Genomic DNA, 24415 nt, shown 5'->3' on the forward strand with positions numbered 1-24415 from the left:
GTGCATTTCCGGGGCCCAACTTCCTGTTGTCTCATCTGTTATTCCTACACTTGCTACGAACACCTCAGCTGTTCATATTTTTAAACAGTTAATACTTTTAAAACAAACTAAAAATATTTACATGTCTACATATTGATAGATTCTAAAACGTTTTCTTGTATTTACTCTTTTCAGTATTCTTCATTTCTTCTTAAAAACTTGGGCTTCGTTTTGCTATCATTCATTTTCATCCTTGAGACATTCTTACTATTTCTTGTGACGTGTATTTGCTGAAGGATTCTCTAGGTTGGCTAAGTATCTGCTTTTCTCTTCCATTCTGAAGGATCTCCTGCAGCAGAAACAGTTCTTTCAGCAGCCTGCATGCACGACTCCACTGTATTCTGGCTTCCAGCACTTCTGATGAGAACTCAGTGTTGTTTTTATTACTTCCCCCTACTTAGTTTTATTTCTGCAGGGACTTTAAGATTGACTCTGCCACTGACTTTCGGTGTTTGGACAACAAAGCGTCTGGGTGTGATTCTTCTCATTTACTCTGCCTGGAGTTGACTGAGCTTCTTGAATCTTTGTGTTGATTCTTCCCTTCACTCCTGGCCATAGGTCTTCAAATTGTTCTCTTGCCCCATTTTCTCTCACCGCTCCTTCTGGGGCTCCGATCACTACAGGTATGTTAGACCCACGGGCCTCAGACACTCTGTTCCACTGTATTTTCATGCCTTTTCTCCTTGTTTTATGCTTAGGTCATTTCTATTGGTCAGACTTCAAGTTCATTCAATGAGTCTTTCCTCTGCTGTATCTAGTCTCCTATTAAACCATGGGAATTTTATTTCTAATACTAGTTTTCATTTCCAGCATTTCCATTTTGTTTTTTTCATAGTTTTTATCTTTCTGCAATACCCCCCCACCTCTTCACAGATGTTGTAGACCTTTTCAACGAATTCCTGGCCTCACCTATCACAGCTATTTCAAAGTCTCTGATAATTGCAGCATGTCTCTTCTACTGACTCTTTCTAGGGCCATCTCCTCTCATGAACACGAGTCCATTTATCTTGCTTCTTTGCAGGTCTTTTAAATTTTGATTATATAACACAATGTTTTATGAACAACGAAGACTGTATTTAAAAGAACAGTAAAGATTAAATAACATTTACCCCCAGAAAAGAATTTACAAGCCTATGGGCAGGATCCAGATGCTGGGCCTGAACACTGACACTGGATGTCTTCTATGCTTCACGGCGAGAGATCTGCTTTCCCAACAGTAGGAGACCTTCCACCCACTTTAGGTAACTGGGTGATTCTCTCTTCAGTCTCACCCCCAGCTTCCTCTATTCCACTGCCACACTCCCAGCCTTTGGAAGGCAAATACATTACACATGGTGAAGGGCAAGGGTGCTGCAGAGGGATGTGCTATGCCCTCATCCCACCTCCATTGTTGAAGTGTGAGTGGAGTTCCCACGGTGATTTGGGCTGCCCTGGAGGGTAGCCAGGGCTCTGCTGGGTGATCCAGGCCACCCTCGAGGGGGAGCCAGCGGCTTTCCTGCTCACCTCCCAGCCGTCAGGAGCCCCTGCCTTTTGCACACTAAAGGTTCAGAGTGCCTCAGAGAAAATGGATCCACTTTTAGGACTCCCCTGGGATTCTCACCTACCTTGCAAACAACATCCTGCCATTTATGTTTTTTAAAAAGTTCAGAAACTTTTTGCTTTATCATTTTTTATGGTAAATTCTTTCTCCTGGCTCCTCTGCCATGGGAAAAACCACATACAGGTCTCTTTTCTCCTAGGAAGAAATGTAATTCATTTACATTTGAGTCTTCAGCTCTCTGATGGATCTTAGAAACGATGAATCTGTGTATTAACCAGATTGTTCCGATGGTTATGGTTGGAACAAGAGTCTCTTGTGACTTCTACATCTCAATAAAAAATGGAATTCCAAAATATTTAAAAAATAAATTTGCAAAAATCAAATTGAGCTTGTTTCTATGGTTGGCATCAAATGGATGGACCTGGATGTTGTCATCAGGCATTGATGCAGGTGACAAACTGTCAGGAAATGGGGGTTCTGGAATGGATTACTGGTGGGGTGGGGGCCACAGACAGTGTGAACTCAGCTCAGGCCATCTACCAGCAAGCTGGTCATCAGGACCAGCCAAACACTGGCTTTCATAAAGTTTGACTGAAGCACGGCGATGCCTGCTCATTTACATATTGCCTGTTTCTGCTTTGAGTGGCACAGCAGAGCTGAGTAGCTGTGCGGAAAGCACCGTGAGGCTGGCAGCCTGGACGCCATGCTCTGACACTTTAGAGAGAGGGCCTGGGAAGGCTTTAGTTTAGGGGCTGCCAAGCCACAGAGCAGATGAAAGCACCCAGACGTGACACGGCACGGCTGTTTTTGTTGAACTTACTGAGTGAATGATGAACTCAGATTCTTGTTTTTTGGTTCAAGACATAGACCAAAAGCCAGGCATGTTCTGTGACTGTGATAGAGAATCCCTTGCTGAAAGCCAGGCGAACACTTGAAGCTGTGGAGTTACACCCCTCAGACCCTCATCATGATCTCCTTGGTCCCTAAGACTCTTCCAGTTGTGATTCCAACATTCCTGGAGACAGATGGAAAGACTCACTTAGCACCTTGCAGATCCAACATGATTATCTGTTCAGTGCAGTGTCCATCAGTGCCTAGGGCACGTGAGACATCCAAAAACACTGGTAGAATTCGAATATTCCTCCTCTTTTCTCTCTCTTCATCCCTCAATTGTAAATTTTACAATTCCATCTGTAGATCACAGAATATCAGTGATGGAACCAGAGGAAGAGGAGGCATCACCTAGAAAGTCGTGGGTTTGATGACGGTCATGGTAATTCCAGAGGCTTCGGCTTGTCTCCCCTTTGCATGAAGGGCAAGTGCCTGAGTAGACGTAAAAGCAGCAGCTGCATCACGGTGGCTTCCTGGGGCTATGGAGATGCGTAAGGGCAGAACGAGAATGCAGTGATGCTGGATGGCTAAAGGGAGGGGTGGGAGCAGCCGCCGCTGCCACACTTTGGTCACCATACATCTCAACCGTCCTCCTGTATCGGGAGAACTCCTCCACTTTTTGAGTCCTGTTTGGATACAGAGCCCTTGTGGCTCTATAGGAAGTAAAAATACCAGAAGTCCCTTCCCAGCCTTCCTGGAAGCTAGGGTGTGGGGAGACGATCAACCAGTCACATCCATTTACAGCACAAACCAATCGGGCTCTTGCTGTCGGCAGTGAAGGTGTCCAGACATGATCCAGGTTTGGGGAATGCCATGCTGGTGGGGAAGTCTCGTGTCCAGGAACAAGGTCAGCAGTGCAGACTTCAAGGTGTGGTGTCGTCACAAGAACAAGCTGCTGCACAAGCGGTTCCCATAGGCAGGTTCCCAACGCTGGTCCTACTCCCTTGGTGGTTCTGAGAGCCACTCACTGGTGCCTTAAACTGCCAAAGGAGGTTTCCATTGCTTACAGGTCAGAAAGCTGGCTGATGTGCAGGATACCTGGAATATGGTTTCCATGATCCCCAGCGTGGCTGGGATGCCGTGTGTCAGCAGGAAAGGGCGTAAAGTTCCTGCTGACGGTGGCTCATTCCCTGAGGCTTTCAAAATCCCCAACAGCACCTTATTTATTTCCTTCACCTAAAAGCAGTGTAGGGGAACAAGGAAACTGAGAGCTCAAGTTAATGAAAGTCTTATTATTACAACTATTTATTTTGAAAATTAATTAAGATTTACATCATCTCCTGAGCCTTCCACATTTTTTCTTTTTTTTTTTTCTTTTTTTTTTCTTTTTTTTTTTTTATACAGAGTCTGGCTCTGTTTGCTCCGTCGCCCAGACTAGAGTACAGTGGCACGATCTCGGCTCACTGCAACCTCCACCTCCCAAGTTCAGGCAATTCCCCTGCCTCAGCCTCCCGAGTAGCTGGGATTACAGATGCATGCCAATGAACCTGGCTAATTTTTGTATTTTTAGTAGAGACAGGGTCTTACTATGTTGGGCAAGCTGGTCTCGAACTCCTGACCTCAAATGATCCACCCGCCTCAGCCTCCTGAAGTGCTGGGATTACAGGCGTGAGCCACCGCGCCTGGCTCACTTCTTTCAATAATGCATGACTCCTTCTATTACTAGGGGGGCTGTATTTCTCTTTCATTGTATGAGTTTCAAGATTTAAGGGTCACTGCAATAGTTACTGTTGATTTAATCCCACGCAAAGCTACTTATAATAAAACTGCCCTCTCAGATAAATCAGTTATTTTTCTATATAATAGAAATCCAAGTTTCTGTTTATGTTTTTTTCCTAATAAATAAACAACCGAGGTCTCTTTTGGAAAACAGAAGACCTCATGTTTTTCTTCCCTGCTTCTACTAGAAGGAGGATGCAATTTTTCTGTTACAGTGAACAATATCTCTAAATCTAATGCAACAAAAGACCTTCCAGCTTACATTTTTGAAGAGTAATTGTGGCTGTGAGAAATATATTTCCAAATAATAAGTGACCCCTTCTAATAATACTAAGACAAATTTATGTGAAAGCTAATTAAACACAGAAGTCATAATTTGATCTTTCTAATGTCCACTTTTATCATAAATTTAATAAATTGAAATTGTTTTAAAGTCTTTTTTACAGCTAAAGATTCTGGGAAATGTTACTCCTAAGAATAACAAATAGCTTTTACTTCTAAATTTTGTTCTGTTTTTACCTCCTAGCTTTGTCAATTAGGAAAGTTCACTTCTCAGGGCCTTCATCTCTCATCTTAAAACAACTAAAAATACCCTTAAAGAGCATGGGAAGACCTAACTAGTTGCTGTCTGAATCCAATGGTCCAATGCAATGACTAAAGAATGTATTTTTCCAGTGTGAATGACTCTTAAGGTGCAAGCCCCAGACTTCCTATTTGAGAGGAAAATGCTGTTAGAAGGTTGAAGAATAGCAAACCCTGGGTTTTCATTTGCAAGGAACAGTTACAGATGGCACATGAGCTTTTAGCTGGTGAAGATTCACACCAGGGGTTCATTTTGAGAAAATTCATCATGCCAAGTCATTTTCCACGGGAGACTAGACTCTAGTCAACTAAGTATATGTTCAATTTCTCTAATGTGAATTGTATTTACACACACAGATTGGCAGTTAAAAGAATCAACTTTGGGAGGCTGAGGTGGGAGGATCACGAGGTCAGGAGTTTGAGACCAGCCTGGCCAACATGGCAAAATCCTGTCCCTACTAAATATACAAAAATTAGCTCGGCGAGGTGGCAGGTGCCTGTAATCCCAGCTACTTGGGAGGCTGAGGCAGGAGAATCACTTGAACCCAGGGGGCAGAGGTTGCAGTGAGCCGAGATCATGCCATTACACTCCAGCCTGGATGACAAGAGCAAGACTCCGTCTCAAAAAAAAAAAAAAATCAAGTATCAGTACTTTGACAAAATGTATCCAACATCCAGAAGTGACTGTGATGATGTGAGATGGCACTGGACACTCAGGGAGGGAGATTCTTTCATAAAGCCATGCTCTTAGCTGACTGTGGTGGCTCACGCCTGTAATCCCAGTGCTTTGGGAGGCTGAGGTGGGAGGGTCACTTGAGGCCAGGAGTTCAAGACCAGCCTAGGCAACATAGTGAGACCCTGTCTCTACAAACAGTAACAACAACAACAAAGAAAAAACTGTGTTCTGTAAAACAGCTACTCACAGAGTAGAAGCGACATGGACATGGTGATAAATAATTATAAAGCAGGTGGAACGTGTGAAGGACGAGGAACAAAGTACACTGGCAATTCAGAGGAAAGAGAGCACCGCAGCTGACAGAGTTCGAGAAGGCCCCATGGAGGGGACCCGGGCGGAGCAGGATGAGGGCAGAGGAGAGTCCATCCAGGCCAAGCACAGTGTACAGGTTATGAAGCAGAAGCAGGAAAGACTGCATGAGAAAGTGGCTTAGGAACAACTGCACGAAGGGGAGGCAGATGCTTGGGGCTGGATGGTGGGAGGACCAGAATGCCACTGATGGAGCCGATTTTTGCAAAGTAAAAACAAACGCCCAATGTGTCTCTGTACACCTGTAACGTTTCCTGTGTCAGGTGTGTTCTAAAAAGTACTTGTCCAGGCGCCAAGTCAGCACTGGTAAAACTGCATGCGGCTTCGCCCTTGAGGATGCAGCACTGCTCAGGAGCACCGGTGAGGCCTTTAAATCCTGCAGTTATAATAATCATGAACTGTGCAGCTCAGCCTTCCCCGAAGAGCAGGACCCCCTCTGACCGTGATGCTCCTGACACATCCTAAGCCCTGCTGCGCACGAGTGAGGCTCCCTCTCTCTTTTGGACAATGTTCTTTGCTGAGTTTGCTCCCTATCTCCTGGAGATAAAACTCTTCCCTCTCTCCATCAGGCGTCCCCCACCAGGGTGCACAGTCAGGGAAGGCCTGCGGGGGCTCCAGTGAGAGACCAGCGCTGTTAGAACGCGGTCAGTCGGGGGCGCGGGGGTCCGGTGAGAGACCAGCGCTGTTAGAACGGTCAGTCGGGGGTGCGTGCGGGGGTCCGGTGAGAGACCAGCACTGTTAGAACAGTCAGTCGGGGGTGCGGGGGTCCAGTGAGAGACCAGCGCTGTTAGAACAGTCAGTCGGGGGTGCGGGGGTCCAGTGAGAGACCAGCGCTGTTAGAACAGTCAGTCGGGGGTGCGGGGGTCCAGTGAGAGACCAGCGCTGTTAGAACGGTCAGTCGGGGGTGCGTGCGGGGGTCCAGTGAGAGACCAGCGCTGTTAGAACGCGGTCAGTCGGGGGCGCGGGGGTCCAGTGAGAGACCAGCGCTGTTAGAACGGTCAGTCGGGGGTGCGTGCGGGGGTCCGGTGAGAGACCAGCGCTGTTAGAACGCGGTCAGTCGGGGGCGCGGGGGTCCAGTGAGAGACCAGCGCTGTTAGAACGGTCAGTCGGGGGTGCGTGCGGGGATCCGGTGAGAGACCAGCGCTGTTAGAACGCAGTCAGTCGGGGGTGCGGGGGTCCAGTGAGAGACCAGCGCTGTTAGAACGGTCAGTCGGGGGTGCGTGCGGGGGTCCGGTGAGAGACCAGCGCTGTTAGAACAGTCAGTCGGGGGTGCGGGGGTCCGGTGAGAGACCAGCGCTGTTAGAACGCAGTCAGTCGGGGGTGCGGGGGTCCAGTGAGAGACCAGCGCTGTTAGAACGCAGTCAGTCGGGGGTGCGGGGGTCCGCTGAGAGACCAGCGCTGTTAGAACAGTCAGTCGGGGGTGCGGGGGTCCGCTGAGAGACCAGCGCTGTTAGAACAGTCAGTCGGGGGTGCGGGGGTCCAGTGAGAGACCAGCGCTGTTAGAACGTGGTCAGTCGGGGGCGCGGGGGTCCAGTGAGAGACCAGCGCTGTTAGAACAGTCAGTCGGGGGTGCGTGCGGGGGTCCGGTGAGAGACCAGCGCTGTTAGAACGCGGTCAGTCGGGGGTGCGGGGGTCCGCTGAGAGACCAGCGCTGTTAGAACAGTCAGTCGGGGGTGCGGGGGTCCAGTGAGAGACCAGCGCTGTTAGAACAGTCAGTCGGGGGTGCGGGGGTCCAGTGAGAGACCAGCGCTGTTAGAACAGTCAGTCGGGGGTGCGGGGGTCCGGTGAGAGACCAGCGCTGTTAGAACAGTCAGTCGGGGGTGCGGGGGTCCGGTGAGAGACCAGCGCTGTTAGAACGCAGTCAGTCGGGGGTGCGGGGGTCCAGTGAGAGACCAGCGCTGTTAGAACGCAGTCAGTCGGGGGTGCGGGGGTCCAGTGAGAGACCAGCGCTGTTAGAACAGTCAGTCGGGGGTGCGGGGGTCCGGTGAGAGACCAGCGCTGTTAGAACAGTCAGTCGGGGGTGCGGGGGTCCGGTGAGAGACCAGCGCTGTTAGAACGCAGTCAGTCGGGGGTGCGGGGGTCCGGTGAGAGACCAGCGCTGTTAGAACGCAGTCAGTCGGGGGTGCGGGGGTCCGCTGAGAGACCAGCGCTGTTAGAACAGTCAGTCGGGGGTGCGGGGGTCCGCTGAGAGACCAGCGCTGTTAGAACAGTCAGTCGGGGGCGCGGGGGTCCAGTGAGAGACCAGCGCTGTTAGAACGTGGTCAGTCGGGGGCGCGGGGGTCCAGTGAGAGACCAGCGCTGTTAGAACAGTCAGTCGGGGGTGCGTGCGGGGGTCCGGTGAGAGACCAGCGCTGTTAGAACGCGGTCAGTCGGGGGTGCGGGGGTCTGCTGAGAGACCAGCGCTGTTAGAACAGTCAGTCGGGGGTGCGGGGGTCCAGTGAGAGACCAGCGCTGTTAGAACAGTCAGTCGGGGGTGCGGGGGTCCGGTGAGAGACCAGCGCTGTTAGAACAGTCAGTCGGGGGTGCGGGGGTCCGGTGAGAGACCAGCGCTGTTAGAACAGTCAGTCGGGGGTGCGGGGGTCCGGTGAGAGACCAGCGCTGTTAGAACGCAGTCAGTCGGGGGTGCGGGGGTCCGGTGAGAGACCAGCTCTGTTAGAACGCAGTCAGTCGGGGGTGCGGGGGTCCGGTGAGAGACCAGCGCTGTTAGAACAGTCAGTCGGGGGTGCGGGGGTCCGGTGAGAGACCAGCGCTGTTAGAACAGTCAGTCGGGGGTGCGGGGGTCCGGTGAGAGACCAGCGCTGTTAGAACAGTCAGTCGGGGGTGCGGGGGTCCGGTGAGAGACCAGCGCTGTTAGAACAGTCAGTCGGGGGTGCGGGGGTCCGGTGAGAGACCAGCGCTGTTAGAACAGTCAGTCGGGGGTGCGGGGGTCCGGTGAGAGACCAGCGCTGTTAGAACAGTCAGTCGGGGGTGCGGGGGTCCGGTGAGAGACCAGCGCTGTTAGAACAGTCAGTCGGGGGTGCGTGCGGGGGTCCAGTGAGAGACCAGCGCTGTTAGAACAGTCAGTCGGGGGTGCGTGCGGGGGTCCAGTGAGAGACCAGCGCTGTTAGAACAGTCAGTCGGGGGTGCGTGCGGGGGTCCAGTGAGAGACCAGCGCTGTTAGAACAGTCAGTCGGGGGTGCGTGCGGGGGTCCAGTGAGAGACCAGCGCTGTTAGAACAGTCAGTCGGGGGTGCGTGCGGGGGTCCAGTGAGAGACCAGCGCTGTTAGAACAGTCAGTCGGGGGTGCGTGCGGGGGTCCAGTGAGAGACCAGCGCTGTTAGAACGGTCAGTCGGGGGTGCGTGCGGGGGTCCAGTGAGAGACCAGCGCTGTTAGAACGGTCAGTCGGGGGTGCGGGGGTCCAGTGAGAGACCAGCGCTGTTAGAACAGTCAGTCGGGGGTGCGGGGGTCCAGTGAGAGACCAGCGCTGTTAGAACAGTCAGTCGGGGGTGCGGGGGTCCAGTGAGAGACCAGCGCTGTTAGAACAGTCAGTCGGGGGTGCGGGGGTCCAGTGAGAGACCAGCGCTGTTAGAACAGTCAGTCGGGGGTGCGTGCGGGGGTCCAGTGAGAGACCAGCGCTGTTAGAACAGTCAGTCGGGGGTGCGGGGGTCCAGTGAGAGACCAGCGCTGTTAGAACGGTCAGTCGGGGGTGCGTGCGGGGGTCCGGTGAGAGACCAGCGCTGTTAGAACGGTCAGTCGGGGATGCGGGGGTCCAGTGAGAGACCAGCGCTGTTAGAACAGTCAGTCGGGGGTGCGGGGGTCCAGTGAGAGACCAGCGCTGTTAGAACAGTCAGTCGGGGGTGCGTGCGGGGGTCCAGTGAGAGACCAGCGCTGTTAGAACAGTCAGTCGGGGGTGCGTGCGGGGGTCCAGTGAGAGACCAGCGCTGTTAGAACAGTCAGTCGGGGGTGCGTGCGGGGGTCCAGTGAGAGACCAGCGCTGTTAGAACAGTCAGTCGGGGGTGCGTGCGGGGGTCCAGTGAGAGACCAGCGCTGTTAGAACAGTCAGTCGGGGGTGCGTGCGGGGGTCCAGTGAGAGACCAGCGCTGTTAGAACGGTCAGTCGGGGGTGCGTGCGGGGGTCCAGTGAGAGACCAGCGCTGTTAGAACGGTCAGTCGGGGGTGCGGGGGTCCAGTGAGAGACCAGCGCTGTTAGAACAGTCAGTCGGGGGTGCGGGGGTCCAGTGAGAGACCAGCGCTGTTAGAACGGTCAGTCGGGGGTGCGGGGGTCCAGTGAGAGACCAGCGCTGTTAGAACAGTCAGTCGGGGGTGCGGGGGTCCAGTGAGAGACCAGCGCTGTTAGAACAGTCAGTCGGGGGTGCGGGGGTCCAGTGAGAGACCAGCGCTGTTAGAACAGTCAGTCGGGGGTGCGTGCGGGGGTCCAGTGAGAGACCAGCGCTGTTAGAACAGTCAGTCGGGGGTGCGGGGGTCCAGTGAGAGACCAGCGCTGTTAGAACGGTCAGTCGGGGGTGCGTGCGGGGGTCCGGTGAGAGACCAGCACTGTTAGAACAGTCAGTCGGGGATGCGGGGGTCCAGTGAGAGACCAGCGCTGTTAGAACAGTCAGTCGGGGGTGCGGGGGTCCAGTGAGAGACCAGCGCTGTTAGAACAGTCAGTCGGGGGTGCGTGCGGGGGTCCAGTGAGAGACCAGCGCTGTTAGAACAGTCAGTCGGGGGTGCGTGCGGGGGTCCAGTGAGAGACCAGCGCTGTTAGAACAGTCAGTCGGGGGTGCGGGGGTCCAGTGAGAGACCACCGCTGTTAGAACGCGGTCAGTCGGGGGCGCGGGGGTCCAGTGAGAGACCAGCACTGTTAGAACAGTCAGTCGGGGGTGCGGGGGTCCAGTGAGAGACCAGCGCTGTTAGAACAGTCAGTCGGGGGTGCGGGGGTCCAGTGAGAGACCAGCGCTGTTAGAACAGTCAGTCGGGGGTGCGGGGGTCCAGTGAGAGACCAGCACTGTTAGAACAGTCAGTCGGGGGTGCGTGCGGGGGTCCAGTGAGAGACCAGCGCTGTTAGAACGGTCAGTCGGGGGTGCGTGCGGGGGTCCGGTGAGAGACCAGCACTGTTAGAACAGTCAGTCGGGGGTGCGGGGGTCCAGTGAGAGACCAGCGCTGTTAGAACAGTCAGTCGGGGGTACGGGGGTCCAGTGAGAAACCAGTGTTGTTAGAACGCAGTCAGTCGGGGGCGCGGGGGTCCAGTGAGAGACCAGCGCTGTTAGAACAGTCAGTCGGGGGTGCGGGGGTCCAGTGAGAGACCAGCACTGTTAGAACAGTCAGTCGGGGGTGCGTGCGGGGGTCCAGTGAGAGACCAGCGCTGTTAGAACAGTCAGTCGGGGGTGCGGGGGTCCAGTGAGAGACCAGCGCTGTTAGAACAGTCAGTCGGGGGTGCGGGGGTCCAGTGAGAGACCAGCGCTGTTAGAACGGTCAGTCGGGGGTGCGTGCGGGGGTCCGGTGAGAGACCAGCACTGTTAGAACAGTCAGTCGGGGGTGCGGGGGTCCAGTGAGAGACCAGCGCTGTTAGAACAGTCAGTCGGGGGCACGGGGGTCCGGTGAGAAACCAGTGTTGTTAGAACGCAGTCAGTCGGGGGCGCGGGGGTCCAGTGAGAGACCAGCGCTGTTAGAACAGTCAGTCGGGGGTGCGGGGGTCCAGTGAGAGACCAGCGCTGTTAGAACAGTCAGTCGGGGGTGCGTGCGGGGGTCCAGTGAGAGACCAGCGCTGTTAGAACAGTCAGTCGGGGGTGCGGGGGTCCAGTGAGAGACCAGCGCTGTTAGAACGGTCAGTCGGGGGTGCGTGCGGGGGTCCGGTGAGAGACCAGCGCTGTTAGAACGGTCAGTCGGGGATGCGGGGGTCCAGTGAGAGACCAGCGCTGTTAGAACGGTCAGTCGGGGGTGCGTGCGGGGGTCCAGTGAGAGACCAGCGCTGTTAGAACAGTCAGTCGGGGGTGCGTGCGGGGGTCCAGTGAGAGACCAGCGCTGTTAGAACAGTCAGTCGGGGGTGCGTGCGGGGGTCCAGTGAGAGACCAGCGCTGTTAGAACAGTCAGTCGGGGGTGCGTGCGGGGGTCCAGTGAGAGACCAGCGCTGTTAGAACAGTCAGTCGGGGGTGCGTGCGGGGGTCCAGTGAGAGACCAGCGCTGTTAGAACAGTCAGTCGGGGGTGCGTGCGGGGGTCCAGTGAGAGACCAGCGCTGTTAGAACAGTCAGTCGGGGGTGCGTGCGGGGGTCCAGTGAGAGACCAGCGCTGTTAGAACGGTCAGTCGGGGGTGCGTGCGGGGGTCCAGTGAGAGACCAGCGCTGTTAGAACGGTCAGTCGGGGGTGCGGGGGTCCAGTGAGAGACCAGCGCTGTTAGAACGGTCAGTCGGGGGTGCGGGGGTCCAGTGAGAGACCAGCGCTGTTAGAACAGTCAGTCGGGGGTGCGGGGGTCCAGTGAGAGACCAGCGCTGTTAGAACAGTCAGTCGGGGGTGCGGGGGTCCAGTGAGAGACCAGCGCTGTTAGAACAGTCAGTCGGGGGTGCGGGGGTCCAGTGAGAGACCAGCGCTGTTAGAACAGTCAGTCGGGGGTGCGTGCGGGGGTCCAGTGAGAGACCAGCGCTGTTAGAACAGTCAGTCGGGGGTGCGGGGGTCCAGTGAGAGACCAGCGCTGTTAGAACGGTCAGTCGGGGGTGCGTGCGGGGGTCCGGTGAGAGACCAGCACTGTTAGAACAGTCAGTCGGGGATGCGGGGGTCCAGTGAGAGACCAGCGCTGTTAGAACAGTCAGTCGGGGGTGCGGGGGTCCAGTGAGAGACCAGCGCTGTTAGAACAGTCAGTCGGGGGTGCGTGCGGGGGTCCAGTGAGAGACCAGCGCTGTTAGAACAGTCAGTCGGGGGTGCGTGCGGGGGTCCAGTGAGAGACCAGCGCTGTTAGAACAGTCAGTCGGGGGTGCGGGGGTCCAGTGAGAGACCACCGCTGTTAGAACGCGGTCAGTCGGGGGCGCGGGGGTCCAGTGAGAGACCAGCACTGTTAGAACAGTCAGTCGGGGGTGCGGGGGTCCAGTGAGAGACCAGCGCTGTTAGAACAGTCAGTCGGGGGTGCGGGGGTCCAGTGAGAGACCAGCGCTGTTAGAACAGTCAGTCGGGGGTGCGGGGGTCCAGTGAGAGACCAGCACTGTTAGAACAGTCAGTCGGGGGTGCGTGCGGGGGTCCAGTGAGAGACCAGCGCTGTTAGAACGGTCAGTCGGGGGTGCGTGCGGGGGTCCGGTGAGAGACCAGCACTGTTAGAACAGTCAGTCGGGGGTGCGGGGGTCCAGTGAGAGACCAGCGCTGTTAGAACAGTCAGTCGGGGGTACGGGGGTCCAGTGAGAAACCAGTGTTGTTAGAACGCAGTCAGTCGGGGGCGCGGGGGTCCAGTGAGAGACCAGCGCTGTTAGAACAGTCAGTCGGGGGTGCGGGGGTCCAGTGAGAGACCAGCACTGTTAGAACAGTCAGTCGGGGGTGCGTGCGGGGGTCCAGTGAGAGACCAGCGCTGTTAGAACAGTCAGTCGGGGGTGCGGGGGTCCAGTGAGAGACCAGCGCTGTTAGAACAGTCAGTCGGGGGTGCGGGGGTCCAGTGAGAGACCAGCGCTGTTAGAACGGTCAGTCGGGGGTGCGTGCGGGGGTCCGGTGAGAGACCAGCACTGTTAGAACAGTCAGTCGGGGGTGCGGGGGTCCAGTGAGAGACCAGCGCTGTTAGAACAGTCAGTCGGGGGTACGGGGGTCCAGTGAGAAACCAGTGTTGTTAGAACGCAGTCAGTCGGGGGCGCGGGGGTCCAGTGAGAGACCAGCGCTGTTAGAACAGTCAGTCGGGGGTACGGGGGTCCAGTGAGAGACCAGCGCTGTTAGAACGCGGTCAGTCGGGGGCGCGGGGGTCCAGTGAGAGACCAGCGCTGTTAGAACAGTCAGTCGGGGGTGCGGGGGTCCAGTGAGAGACCAGCGCTGTTAGAACAGTCAGTCGGGGGTGCGGGGGTCCAGTGAGAGACCAGCGCTGTTAGAACAGTCAGTCGGGGGTGCGGGGGTCCAGTGAGAGACCAGCGCTGTTAGAACAGTCAGTCGGGGGTGCGGGGGTCCAGTGAGAGACCAGCGCTGTTAGAACAGTCAGTCGGGGGTGCGGGGGTCCAGTGAGAAACCAGTGTTGTTAGAACGCAGTCAGTCTGAGAGCAGACACCCCCGTTTCCACACTCACTCACGATGCTGCTGCTTCAAACTGAAAGCTACATTTTTCAACATCTTTAAATATTTAGGTAGAAGGTTTGGAATTCTGGCAGTATCTTTATTTTTTGTGTTTTTGATTTTTTACATCAAATGATTAATTGTGATTATCTCAGGGTAGATGGGTTTATGAGTGTTATTTATAAGCTAAAGTGTATTTTCTGATTTTGTTTTCTAAAAATATTCTTTTATAAAGAAAAATAAGTTCAATGTATACAAAATTCAGAAACATTTCAGGCTTTCCTTATTAGGACTCATGAGCAGTGTGGTCCGTACATTTAATGTACCAGGCATGTCCTGTGTGCTGGGCTCTATGGACAGCCAGGGAGCGAGAGGTGGTTTCTGCCGCTGGATCCTGGGCTTCTCCACTCTGCTTGTTTCTATCACCATCAGGTTTTTTTAATTTTGCAGATTCTAGAAAATGAGTGTTTCCAAAGACCAGCTCTGCCTGTAGCCTCTGCACTTACGGCTGCCTTCGCTGGACTCTCGCCCGCATGACTCCGCCCTTTCACTGTGCTCTGCTGAAGCGTTCCTGACTGCCCTCCCCCAGAACGCCTCCCCATGTTCGTGGCACTCTATCCTCTCACTGCTCGCTTTTACTAAAATGAGTCACTTCCTGAAAAAATTATCTACATGCCTACTGTCCAACTCACTGACTGTGAGAAATGTTTGATGATGGCACAAACTTTAAGTTTCTTTGTAGTAAAATTTGACCTAGGCTGACATGAGCCCCTTCAAGTCTGGGGCCCCCACCCTTCCTTGCTGCAGGAGCACTGGCACATGTGATACTGAGCTGTGGCATCATGTATGGCATCTGTGCCACATCACCTCTCACAAAGCCAGAAACCTAATTCTGAAGCACACCTGCCCTCAAAGATTCTGGCAAGGGGAGGTGAGCCCGCATTGCTTTGTACATAAATTTAATTTCTCTCTGCTGGTAGACACTTGGATACTTCCAACTATTTTCCAATACTATGCAGACAAGGAAAGGCTGACCGAAAGGAGTTAGGAATAGGTCAAGTAGAAAACTGAACATGGACAAAAATGCTTAAAGATGCTGCCAAGATTGCAAAATAACGCCATGACCCATGATTACCAATACTGAATTCTGATTTAGCGGTCATATTGACAAAATTATCTTCTGCACAAGAACATATTGCCATTTCCTATTAAGAATACAGAACCGTGCACAACACTCCCACGGCGCACATTCATTCAATATCCACCACGTGTCCGGCCCCGCCCTGGTGCCGAGGTAAGGACGGTGGCACGCTTCAGAAGCCTTGTGGAAAACACCAGCACGCCAACTCTGTTCTTCACTCTGTCCCTTTCCTGTGCTTTTTTTCTTTCATCTCCATGTTTTGGTTCTTTTTTAGTGTATTTTATCTTCTCCTACTGAGCATACTCCTTCCTTGTAAACCATCTTAAAACATTTTGCGGCTGGGCGTGGTGGCTCATGCCTGTAATCCCAGTACTTTAGGAGGCAAAGGAGGGCGGATCACGAGGTCAAGAGATCGAAACCATGCTGGCTAACACGGGGAAACCCCATCTGTACTAAAAATACAAAAAATTAGCTGGGCTTGGTGGCGAGCACCTGTAGTCCCAGCTGCTGGGGAAGCTGAGGCAGGAGAATGGCGTGAACCCAGCAGGTGGAGCTTGCAGTGAGCCCAGATCACGGCAATGCACTCCAGCCTGGGCAACAGAGTGAGACTCCATCTCAAAAACAAACAAACAAAAAAAAAACATTTTGGATCCAGGTGGATAGAAATAAATGAAAAAGTAAAGAGGAAAATCAATGTATGTACTCTACAAGAGGCCACTTTTACACCACACGTTGAACTCTGTCACCTGCTGGAAGGCACGATGCTAAGGGTTCCTCTCTGCTCTCTCCCTTCAGCGCCACCTTGACATTTTAAGAGACAAAGCCAGAAGCAGCAGCCTCGCCGTGGCCGGTGCCATCTCTCACAAATCACTGATTTCCTCTTGCCCGGGGGTCCCTGTCACTGGTGGACGGAGACAAGTGAGACATCACACTATTGCTGAATTTAAGAAGCAGACTTCTGCATTTCCTATTTCTCCTAATGGGATAGATGGCGATAAACATTTATGAGGAACAGAAAAAGGTGAATAGGCAGAGAAAACTTCAATATTTTAAGAACTAGTTTGGTGAGATAAATCTAATTCTTCAGATGACCTCTTAGAAAAGGGTATTATTTTAATCATAGGACAAGGTTTAACTGACTCTTGAGAGAAATTTGGTAATTTATAATTTCTTAAAAATGGAGCTATTATAATAATTAAAAGAGAAGGAAGACAGAAGGAAGGAACACCACATTTATGAAAATTAAAAAAAAGGCCGGGTGCAGTGGCTCACGTCTGTAATCCCAGCACTTTGGGAGGCCAAGGCAGACAGATCGTTAAGCTGAGGAGTTCAAGACCAGCCTGGGCAACATGGTGAAACCCCGTCTCCACAAAAAATACAAAAATTAGCCAGGCGTGGTGGTGTGTACCTGTAGTCCCAGCCATGTGGGAGGCTGAGGTGGGAGGGTTGCTTGAGCCTGGGAGCAGGGGTGGGGGGTTGAGGCTGCAGTGAGCCATGACGCCACCGCACTCCAGCCTGGGTGACAGAGTGATACCCTGTCTCAAAAAAGTAAAAGAAAATCAAGAAAAGCTTTCTGCAGCTACTTTTTCTGAAGTGATCTCGGGAAGAGAGGAGGTTCCCTCCTCTGACCTAGTGGCTAACTCCAAGCACCTAGACAGGCATGAAAAGGGCAGATGGAGCCTTTGGAGGCTCACCCAGCAGCAACCTTAAGCAATCACTCTGGGATCACAAGTAGGATAGGGGGTGGGGAGAGGGAGGTGAAGGGGATGCACACCAACCGTTTGCCTCACCAGCACCTGCTGAGAGGGAAGCCCTTATTCTTCCAGGAAGCAAATCCGCAGCTCTGCCTGCAGCTTGTCAGCCACTGCTCATGCAAGGCTGTCTTGCTAGAGCTCCTTCACTTACGCCTGTTTCCCAGAAGTGCGGCTTTGCTGTTTCTAAAATGCCACTGCAGCAGCAAATCCCAGAACCTGCTCAATGTCATTAAGTTCTTCCTACAGCGATCGTCTACACACATGGGACTAAGTACTTCGAGGGACTGGTTTCTTCATCTGTCTAGTATCTAATCTTTAAAAAGTCCAACAGCAGAGGTCTGGACAAACTGCTACCCCTGTCACAAAAGTTAAAATGTTCCAGGACAGAGCAAGTGCTATGAATGCTTGTTATGAATAACGGATACGAACGTAGACTGTAGTTTAAAGAAACAGAGATCTGCACCAACCGCATGCGTGTGACTGAAAGATCTCTTCTGAATGTAGCTAAGCATCAGCCGAGGGAGACGAGTGGAGCCAGTCTGTGCTGTACCCACCCCGGGAGCCACACTTCCCACTCAGCGCCGTGATGTCGCCGAATCTCACCTGCAAGCAAATCGCCAGGTTCACCCTGCAACCGAACGAGGTGCTGACGGCCCGCGGGTGAAGGCCCAGGTCCTTAAACAGCTTTGAGAACGACTGTGTGAGTGCGATCCGAGGCCGCTCTTCCGCCACAACCACGCAGGTCCTCACTCGGGACAAGTCCAGCCCTCGTGCCTGGAGATGATGACAGAGAAACCGAGTCAGCCCCCATGTGTCGAGCTTGGAGTGAGCCAGAGACTCCTTCTGGCAGATCCCCAGGTAAACATCGGAAAACTCAACACAGCTATGCATTTCCAGGGCCACCTGTGTCCACTTCTTCAATGTAACAAACCCAGGAGTTGGTGAAAAAACATTCACACAACTATTCAAATGATTAAGAATGGAATTACAAAACGTCTCAAACAGCCACCTGGAGCCACAGCAAAAACTGTTATGAGGAAAAAGGTTGAGGAAAAGCAACTTCCTGGCTGAGATGATGAAAGCCCGTTTGGGAAAAGAGAGGCATCTGATACATTCTTCTCGGCATGGATGTACCAGAACACACACTGGAGAGGAACGGGAAAAATGTACATATGTTAAAGAGATGGGATCTTGCTATGCTGCCCAGGCTGGAGTTGAACTCCTGGGCTCAAGTGACCCTCCCACCTTGTGGTCTCCCAAGGAGCTGGGACTGCAGACATGTACCACCATACCCAGCCTGAAAACCTACATTTTAATATATAGGAATATAAAACTAAAATTTTTGGATGACTTCATAGACAGTGCTCCATTTATGTCCCATTACGCCAAGAATTTCTTCTCATTCTCAAGCGTGTCTGTTTCCACAGTAAGCATAAGATTAACAACATCTCAGTTTCCACACCAAATTCAGTCAGCCGAGCACAACAGAAAAAGTCATACAGGAATTTCAAGGAGTTAAGCTCAGCTCACTCTGTGGCACTACCTGGGCCGAGCAGAGGGAAAGTAAGGGAGCGATAGGAACGGCTTGTGAATGTGAGGGCGAGCCGTGAATGACTGCGTCTTGGAGCGCAAGCCAGAGCTGCTAAGGGGGTGGCCACCAAAACCCCAACCGTCAGGCCCTGCGAACCCTTTCAAGGCAGCCTCGGCACACGGACAACCGACAAGGGTCCTGAGCAAGGAGGATGCACAGCTCGAGCTGGCTTTGACATTCGTGCTCAGTGTACAGACACGACTGTACAGAGTTAAACAGGAAAAACTCAAGTCTGGGTGATACAAATTACATATTCACACGCGCGCATGTCTGAGAGGTAAAGCAGCATGCAGCTGCAACAGCAGGTCTGAAGCCAAAGATTCTAAATTTGGCTCCAGGTTCGTTCAGCCTAAGAACCTGGAAAGGTCGCTTAATTTCTCTGTGACATAAGTTTCCTCAGCTTTAAAATGGAGACAATAAGGGCTCCTATTTCAGAGAGCTATTGTAAGGATGAAATGAATACGTAAAATGCATACTGACCCTCAACTATGTCATGATTTTATTCTGGTTATTTATATATGTGCCAACAAGAAGGTCATGAAAATGTACTCACTTTCTAATACAATATAGATGAACATGAATAGTGCTAACTTTTTCCTATATAAATACAAAACTTAAAATGATTGCACAATTACTTATGTTACATAAAGTTATCTTGCATTTTGCTTTCCTGTTCAAGCTTTATGCATTAGGAAAACAATGCAGGACAGATAAATGTACTGTTGCGTTATTGATCTGTGTGTAGATGACAGAAACACAAACACAATCCATGTATATACAAAGACATACACACATCCAAAGAGTACAAAGTCAGTTGAAATTTTATCAAAACTGGTCAGATTCCCTCCTAGTTACTTGGAGCTAAGGACTACTTAATTTACCATGAAGATATACGTATCAAAATGTCCTTGGTTTAAATGGAGGGAAATACTATTATTCTTACATAATAGCAATTATTAAAAAATGAAACACAACACTGTTAACTGAACTGTAAAATGAATTGAGCTTAGGGTCCAGACCCACAAATCAGGGTCTCCAGGGAAAATAAAAGTGAGTGGCTAAATTCAAACCTACCTTCTTAAACACCAGTATCAAATAAAGTTAACATCACCTAAGATCTTCTGAACACTGAACACTGAATCCACCCAACAAAAAAATCAAATTTAGGATCTTTCAAATAGACCCAGTGGAATGACAGGCATTGAAAATATTTTACATTCTTGTTTGTTACTGTCTGTGGTCGTGGGGAAATAGTCATGTTAAAAACATTTTCATATAAAGGCAGTTTGTAAGCTTCAGGTGACGTTAGATTAAACCCAGGTTTTTTTTTGGAGGACTGTTTTAACTTCACCCCATCACAGATGTGCCTTCTTAGAAAGGAGTCCCTGTGGGCTCACAGGGCACTGAGCTGCCAAGGGAGCTGCTTACCTTGAGGGACTCTGTTTGCGAGCCCAGCCCCTTGGTGCACAGCTCCATCACGGAGTAGGAGCAAAACGTGTCTCGGACTTTGTACTGACTCACGGCAAGAAGCCACAAGGCGGGGTTGGTTTCCAGCTCAGAGGGCGGGATCAGGATGGACTGGTGCCCAGAATACACACTGCAGAGAAAGAAGAGGCTGTCAGGGCGGGAGCTCAGCAAGGCTGGAGCTCAGCAAGGCTGGAGGGCTCAGGGCAGCACTGACTCCAAGGAAAAGGAGGACTTGGAACAGCCCGTGCTGCCATCTGTAGAAGGGCACAGTAAAGCCAACGCTGCAAACTGCAACCATGTTCACGAAAGCCTTCTGAAAAGCAAATACGTACTACAGAATCATGGGGCAGTTACTACCACTTTGAACACACATTTAAGACTACTAAATGCTGTGATGCTGTGATGTCTCTCAGACCTGCGACATCAGCAAACTAGATCCTCTTAGTAGAAAACACAGGGATCAAATTTCGGTTTAAAAAAAAAAAAGTCCAGCTTCAGAACAGGAGCTGGCAAACCACAGACACTTCCTGTTTTTGTAAATAAAGTTTTATTGGAACAGGGCCACCACCACTCATTTGTTTAAATATTGTCTCCAGTGGCTTTGAGCTGAGTGGTCGGACAGAGACCACAGAACCTAAAATATTTACCAAACAGCAATTTCAGAAAGAGTAGGCCTATACCTAGTTTAGAAAACTGACAGCCAGGGTGAAAAAAAGACAATTATGGTAATTAAAGTTAGTCACTCAATCTTTTTAAGTTCGGATTTTTACTTAAAAATGATCCCAACGAATTACCAAACAGAAGAAATAGAGAAAAATAACCATTCTTTAATTTTACCTTCATACTAGAGAACAGATTTAGAGAAATGAAGAAGTGATAGATTACATATTTTATCATCAATTGATGGGGTAAGTAAGTGTGGATTTAACTTGTCAAAACTACATTTTTAATGGTTTTAATTTTTTTGTTTACTACTATGAATTCACAATAGATGCCATACATTAAAATAAAATATCCTAGATAAATCACGTTCTAAGATTTAAAATTTAATTAATGGGAACGTTCTGTTGTCCAGGCTAGAGTAGGGTGGTGTAATCATAGCTCCCTGTCACCTCAAACTCCTGGGCTCCAGCAATCCTCCTGCCTGAGTCGGTAGGACCACAGGTACGCACCACCATACTTGTGTTTTTTTTTTTTTTTTTTTTTTTTTTCAGTGGTAGGGTCTCACTGTGTTGCCTAGGCTCGTCTTGAACTTCTGGGCTCAAGCAATCCTCTCTTGTTCCTGCTGTGGCCATGTAAGATGTGCCTGGGCCTCCCAAAGTGTTGGGATTACAGGCATGAGCCACCATGCCCAACCTACACAATTTTTTTTTTTTTTTTTTGAGACAGGGTCTCACTCTGTCACCCAGACTGGAGTGCAGTGGTGTGATCCGGGTTCACTATAACCTCTGCCTTTCAAGCTGAGGCCATCCTCCTACCTCAGCCCCTGAGTAGCTGGGATTACAGATGCACAACACTATGCCTGGCTAATTTTTTTTTTGGAGAGATAGCATTTCGTAATGTTGCCCAGGCTGGTCTCAAACTCCTGGCTTCAAGTACTCCTCCTGTCTTAGCCTCCCAAAGTGCTAGGACTATAGGCATGAGCTGCCATAAGAGGCCTACGGAAAATTTTATCAGTGAAACAGCACTGTGATTAACGAGTTAGGCCTTGTTAACTATTATGCTATAATACTAAAGCCAGTTCTTTAATGTAGCCAATCTCATTTAAAAATTTTCATAATTGTTTATAAGAGAATCCAACTAAAGAAATGTAAGGAAGTTAGGTTGGCTAACAAAATTTATTTCAAACGGGACCCTTAGTATGAAAAACTACTCTTCGGCAAATGTGACAAAGGCGTTTTTGGGCAATTTTCCATTTCTTTCCTCATTCTCTATTCCAAAGCTTGATTTATTCTTTTCAAAAGGACACAGAGCCCTCTGTGTCTGTGGGTTCCTCACCCCTGGCTTCAACCATGAATCAAAGATATTCATGAAAAAATCTGCATCTATACCTAACTTGTAGATTTTCTTGTCATTAGTGACTAAACAACATAGTACAACTATTCACACAGCATTTACATTGTGTTAGGTATTACAAGTAATCCAGAAATTATTTAAAACATGAGAGAGGAAGTGCATAGGTGATGTGCTCGTACGATGCCATTTTATATCACGGACTTGAGCATCCTCGCTCTTTGCTTTCTGCAGTGGTCCCGGAACCTATCTCCTCCGTGGACACCGAGGGACGACTTTCTAGCAAATAGTGAACTATTCAAGGGTTTAATCCTTTGAGAACAGGGTTAGGCACATAAGGGGTGAATATCAGGCCTCGAATTTTTACTCTGCTCTAAACTGGCCATTTCGTCTTAGTTTTAAAAATTTTACTGTGGTAAAACATATGTAACATAACATTTACCATATTAACCACTTCTTTTCTTTTTTTCTGAGACAGAGTCTTACTTTGTCACCCAGGCTAGAGTGCAGCGGTGTGATCACAGCTCACTGCAGCCCTGACCTCATGGGCTCAAGTGATCCTCCCACTTCCCAAGTATCTGGGACTAGAGGCACGTACCACCATGACTGGCTAACTTAAAACTTTTTTTGTGGAGATGGGGTCTCACTATGTTGCCCAGGCTGGTCTTGAACGCCTAGGTTTAAGCAATCCTCCTGCCTCGGACACCCGAAGTCATTTTAACCATTTCTAAGTGTCCCTGGAAGTGGCTTCCTCAAAAATACACATCAGCATTAATGATTTGCTCTGTCAGAACTGTCAGCACACAACGGGCTTGGGAACCCAGTGTGAATTCCTGGCCAGAGAATTTCAAATATACTTGTGAAAACTAAATATAGTTTCACCTCCCTCCTCATCACCATAAATAAGAAATCAACATTAAGAAAACACAAATCTTGACAGCAGAAACAAATAGAAAACCCAACTCATGATTTCCTAATTGCCCTTACCTCACTCACTACAGCAAATTTTGATTAATTGCTGTATTAGCCAAAATTAATTTTTGGCACTGGCAATAAATTCTGCTATGGACAAGACAAACCTACTTAAGAGCAGGTTGCTTATTCTCAAGACATTATTCTCTGAGAATGTTGGGAACCTGAGCTGTTCTTTAGATCTTAACTTCAAAAAGAATAAAAATAGACATTTTGGTAAGTAATACACATTCGCACATTAGCAATTTGATGATTTCAGATTACTAACCTGACAAAACATACCAACAACTGAAAACTCTCCTAACTTGGGAATTCAACAAGACAGGTTCATCTCACCTGGGGGTCCTGGGTCATACCCTCTCTGCCAGCAGGCATGCCATCCAGCCCAGGGTCTCCCTACACACTTGAGTTACTGCAATGAAGCACTTTATTATTTTTTGTTGTTGTTGAGACAGAGTCTCACTCCGTCGCCCAGGCTGGAGTGCAGTGGTGCATTCTTGGCTCAATGCAACCTCTGCCTCCTGGGTTCAAGTGATTCTCCTGCCTCATGCTCCTGAGTAGCTGGGATGACAGGCGTGTGCCACCACGCCAGGCTAATTTTTGTATTTTTAGTAGAGACGAGGTTTCATCATGTTGGCCAGGCTGGTCTCAAACTCCTGACCTCAAGTGATCCACCCACCTCGGCCTCCCAAAGTGCTGGGATTACAGGTATGAGCCACTGCGCCCGGCCTATTCTTTTTAAAACACCCGTCGGCTTTATTTAGGTATACTTTGCATACCCTAAGTTTCACTCATTTTAAGCACAGAATGGCTTTTAGTAAAATCGAAGAGTTGTAAAATGGTCACTACTCTAGAACATTCCCATCACCTGAAAGGGATCCCGTGTCCATCTGCAGTCAGCCCCATTTCCAGCCCCAGCCCCAGTCATCATTCTACTGTTTTTACAAATTTGCCTTTTCTGGACACTGCCTACCACACAGCCACGCTTCCCTCCCTCAGCAGGTGCTTCTGAGCTCATCCTGTGCAGAAGCACCCACCATGTGGACGTGGCAGGCGTCACCTGTTCATTCACCTGCTAGCGGACACCTGGATTGTTTCCTTGTGTTGACCGAGGTTCCAGGGAACTCACACCAAGTCTCTGAGTGGACGTTCGCTTTCCCTTCTCCTAGGAGTGCAGCTGCTGGGTCAATGCAGCAAGTCTGCTTAATTAAGATCATGCCAAACAGTGGCTTCCCCATTTTACATTCCCACTATCAATGTATGAGAATTTGTTTTTCCACCTTCTTGGTTACTGTTGCTTTGCAGTGTAAGTTTTGAAGTCAGAAAACACGAGCTCTCCAACTTTATTTCCTGTGTTTTCGGTAACAGCATTCCAGTGGGTGTGAAGTGGCATCTCACTGTGGTTTTAATTTACATTTCCCTAATTAACGCTAGGTATCTTTTCACATCCTTA

The 24415-nt window shown here is 50.5% G+C and overlaps 1 protein-coding gene across 4 annotated transcripts in view; it reads right to left on the reverse strand.

Annotated features, from left to right (window-relative positions):
* DIP2C (disco interacting protein 2 homolog C) overlaps positions 1 to 24415 on the reverse strand; it is a 432829-nt gene that overhangs the window by 42407 nt on the left and 366007 nt on the right. For all 4 annotated transcript variants that reach the window (XM_034929848.3, XM_034929851.3, XM_034929850.3 and 1 more), the window contains 2 exons: positions 19939 to 20107; positions 17523 to 17693 (listed from right to left, as the gene is read on the reverse strand). In XM_034929848.3, the coding sequence (XP_034785739.1) occupies positions 17523 to 17693; positions 19939 to 20107 (340 nt within the window). The remainder of the gene's footprint in view (positions 1 to 17522; positions 17694 to 19938; positions 20108 to 24415) is intronic.

Source organism: Pan paniscus, chromosome 8 (genome assembly GCF_029289425.2).
Source record: "Pan paniscus chromosome 8, NHGRI_mPanPan1-v2.0_pri, whole genome shotgun sequence".
NCBI lineage: Eukaryota > Metazoa > Chordata > Mammalia > Primates > Hominidae > Pan > Pan paniscus.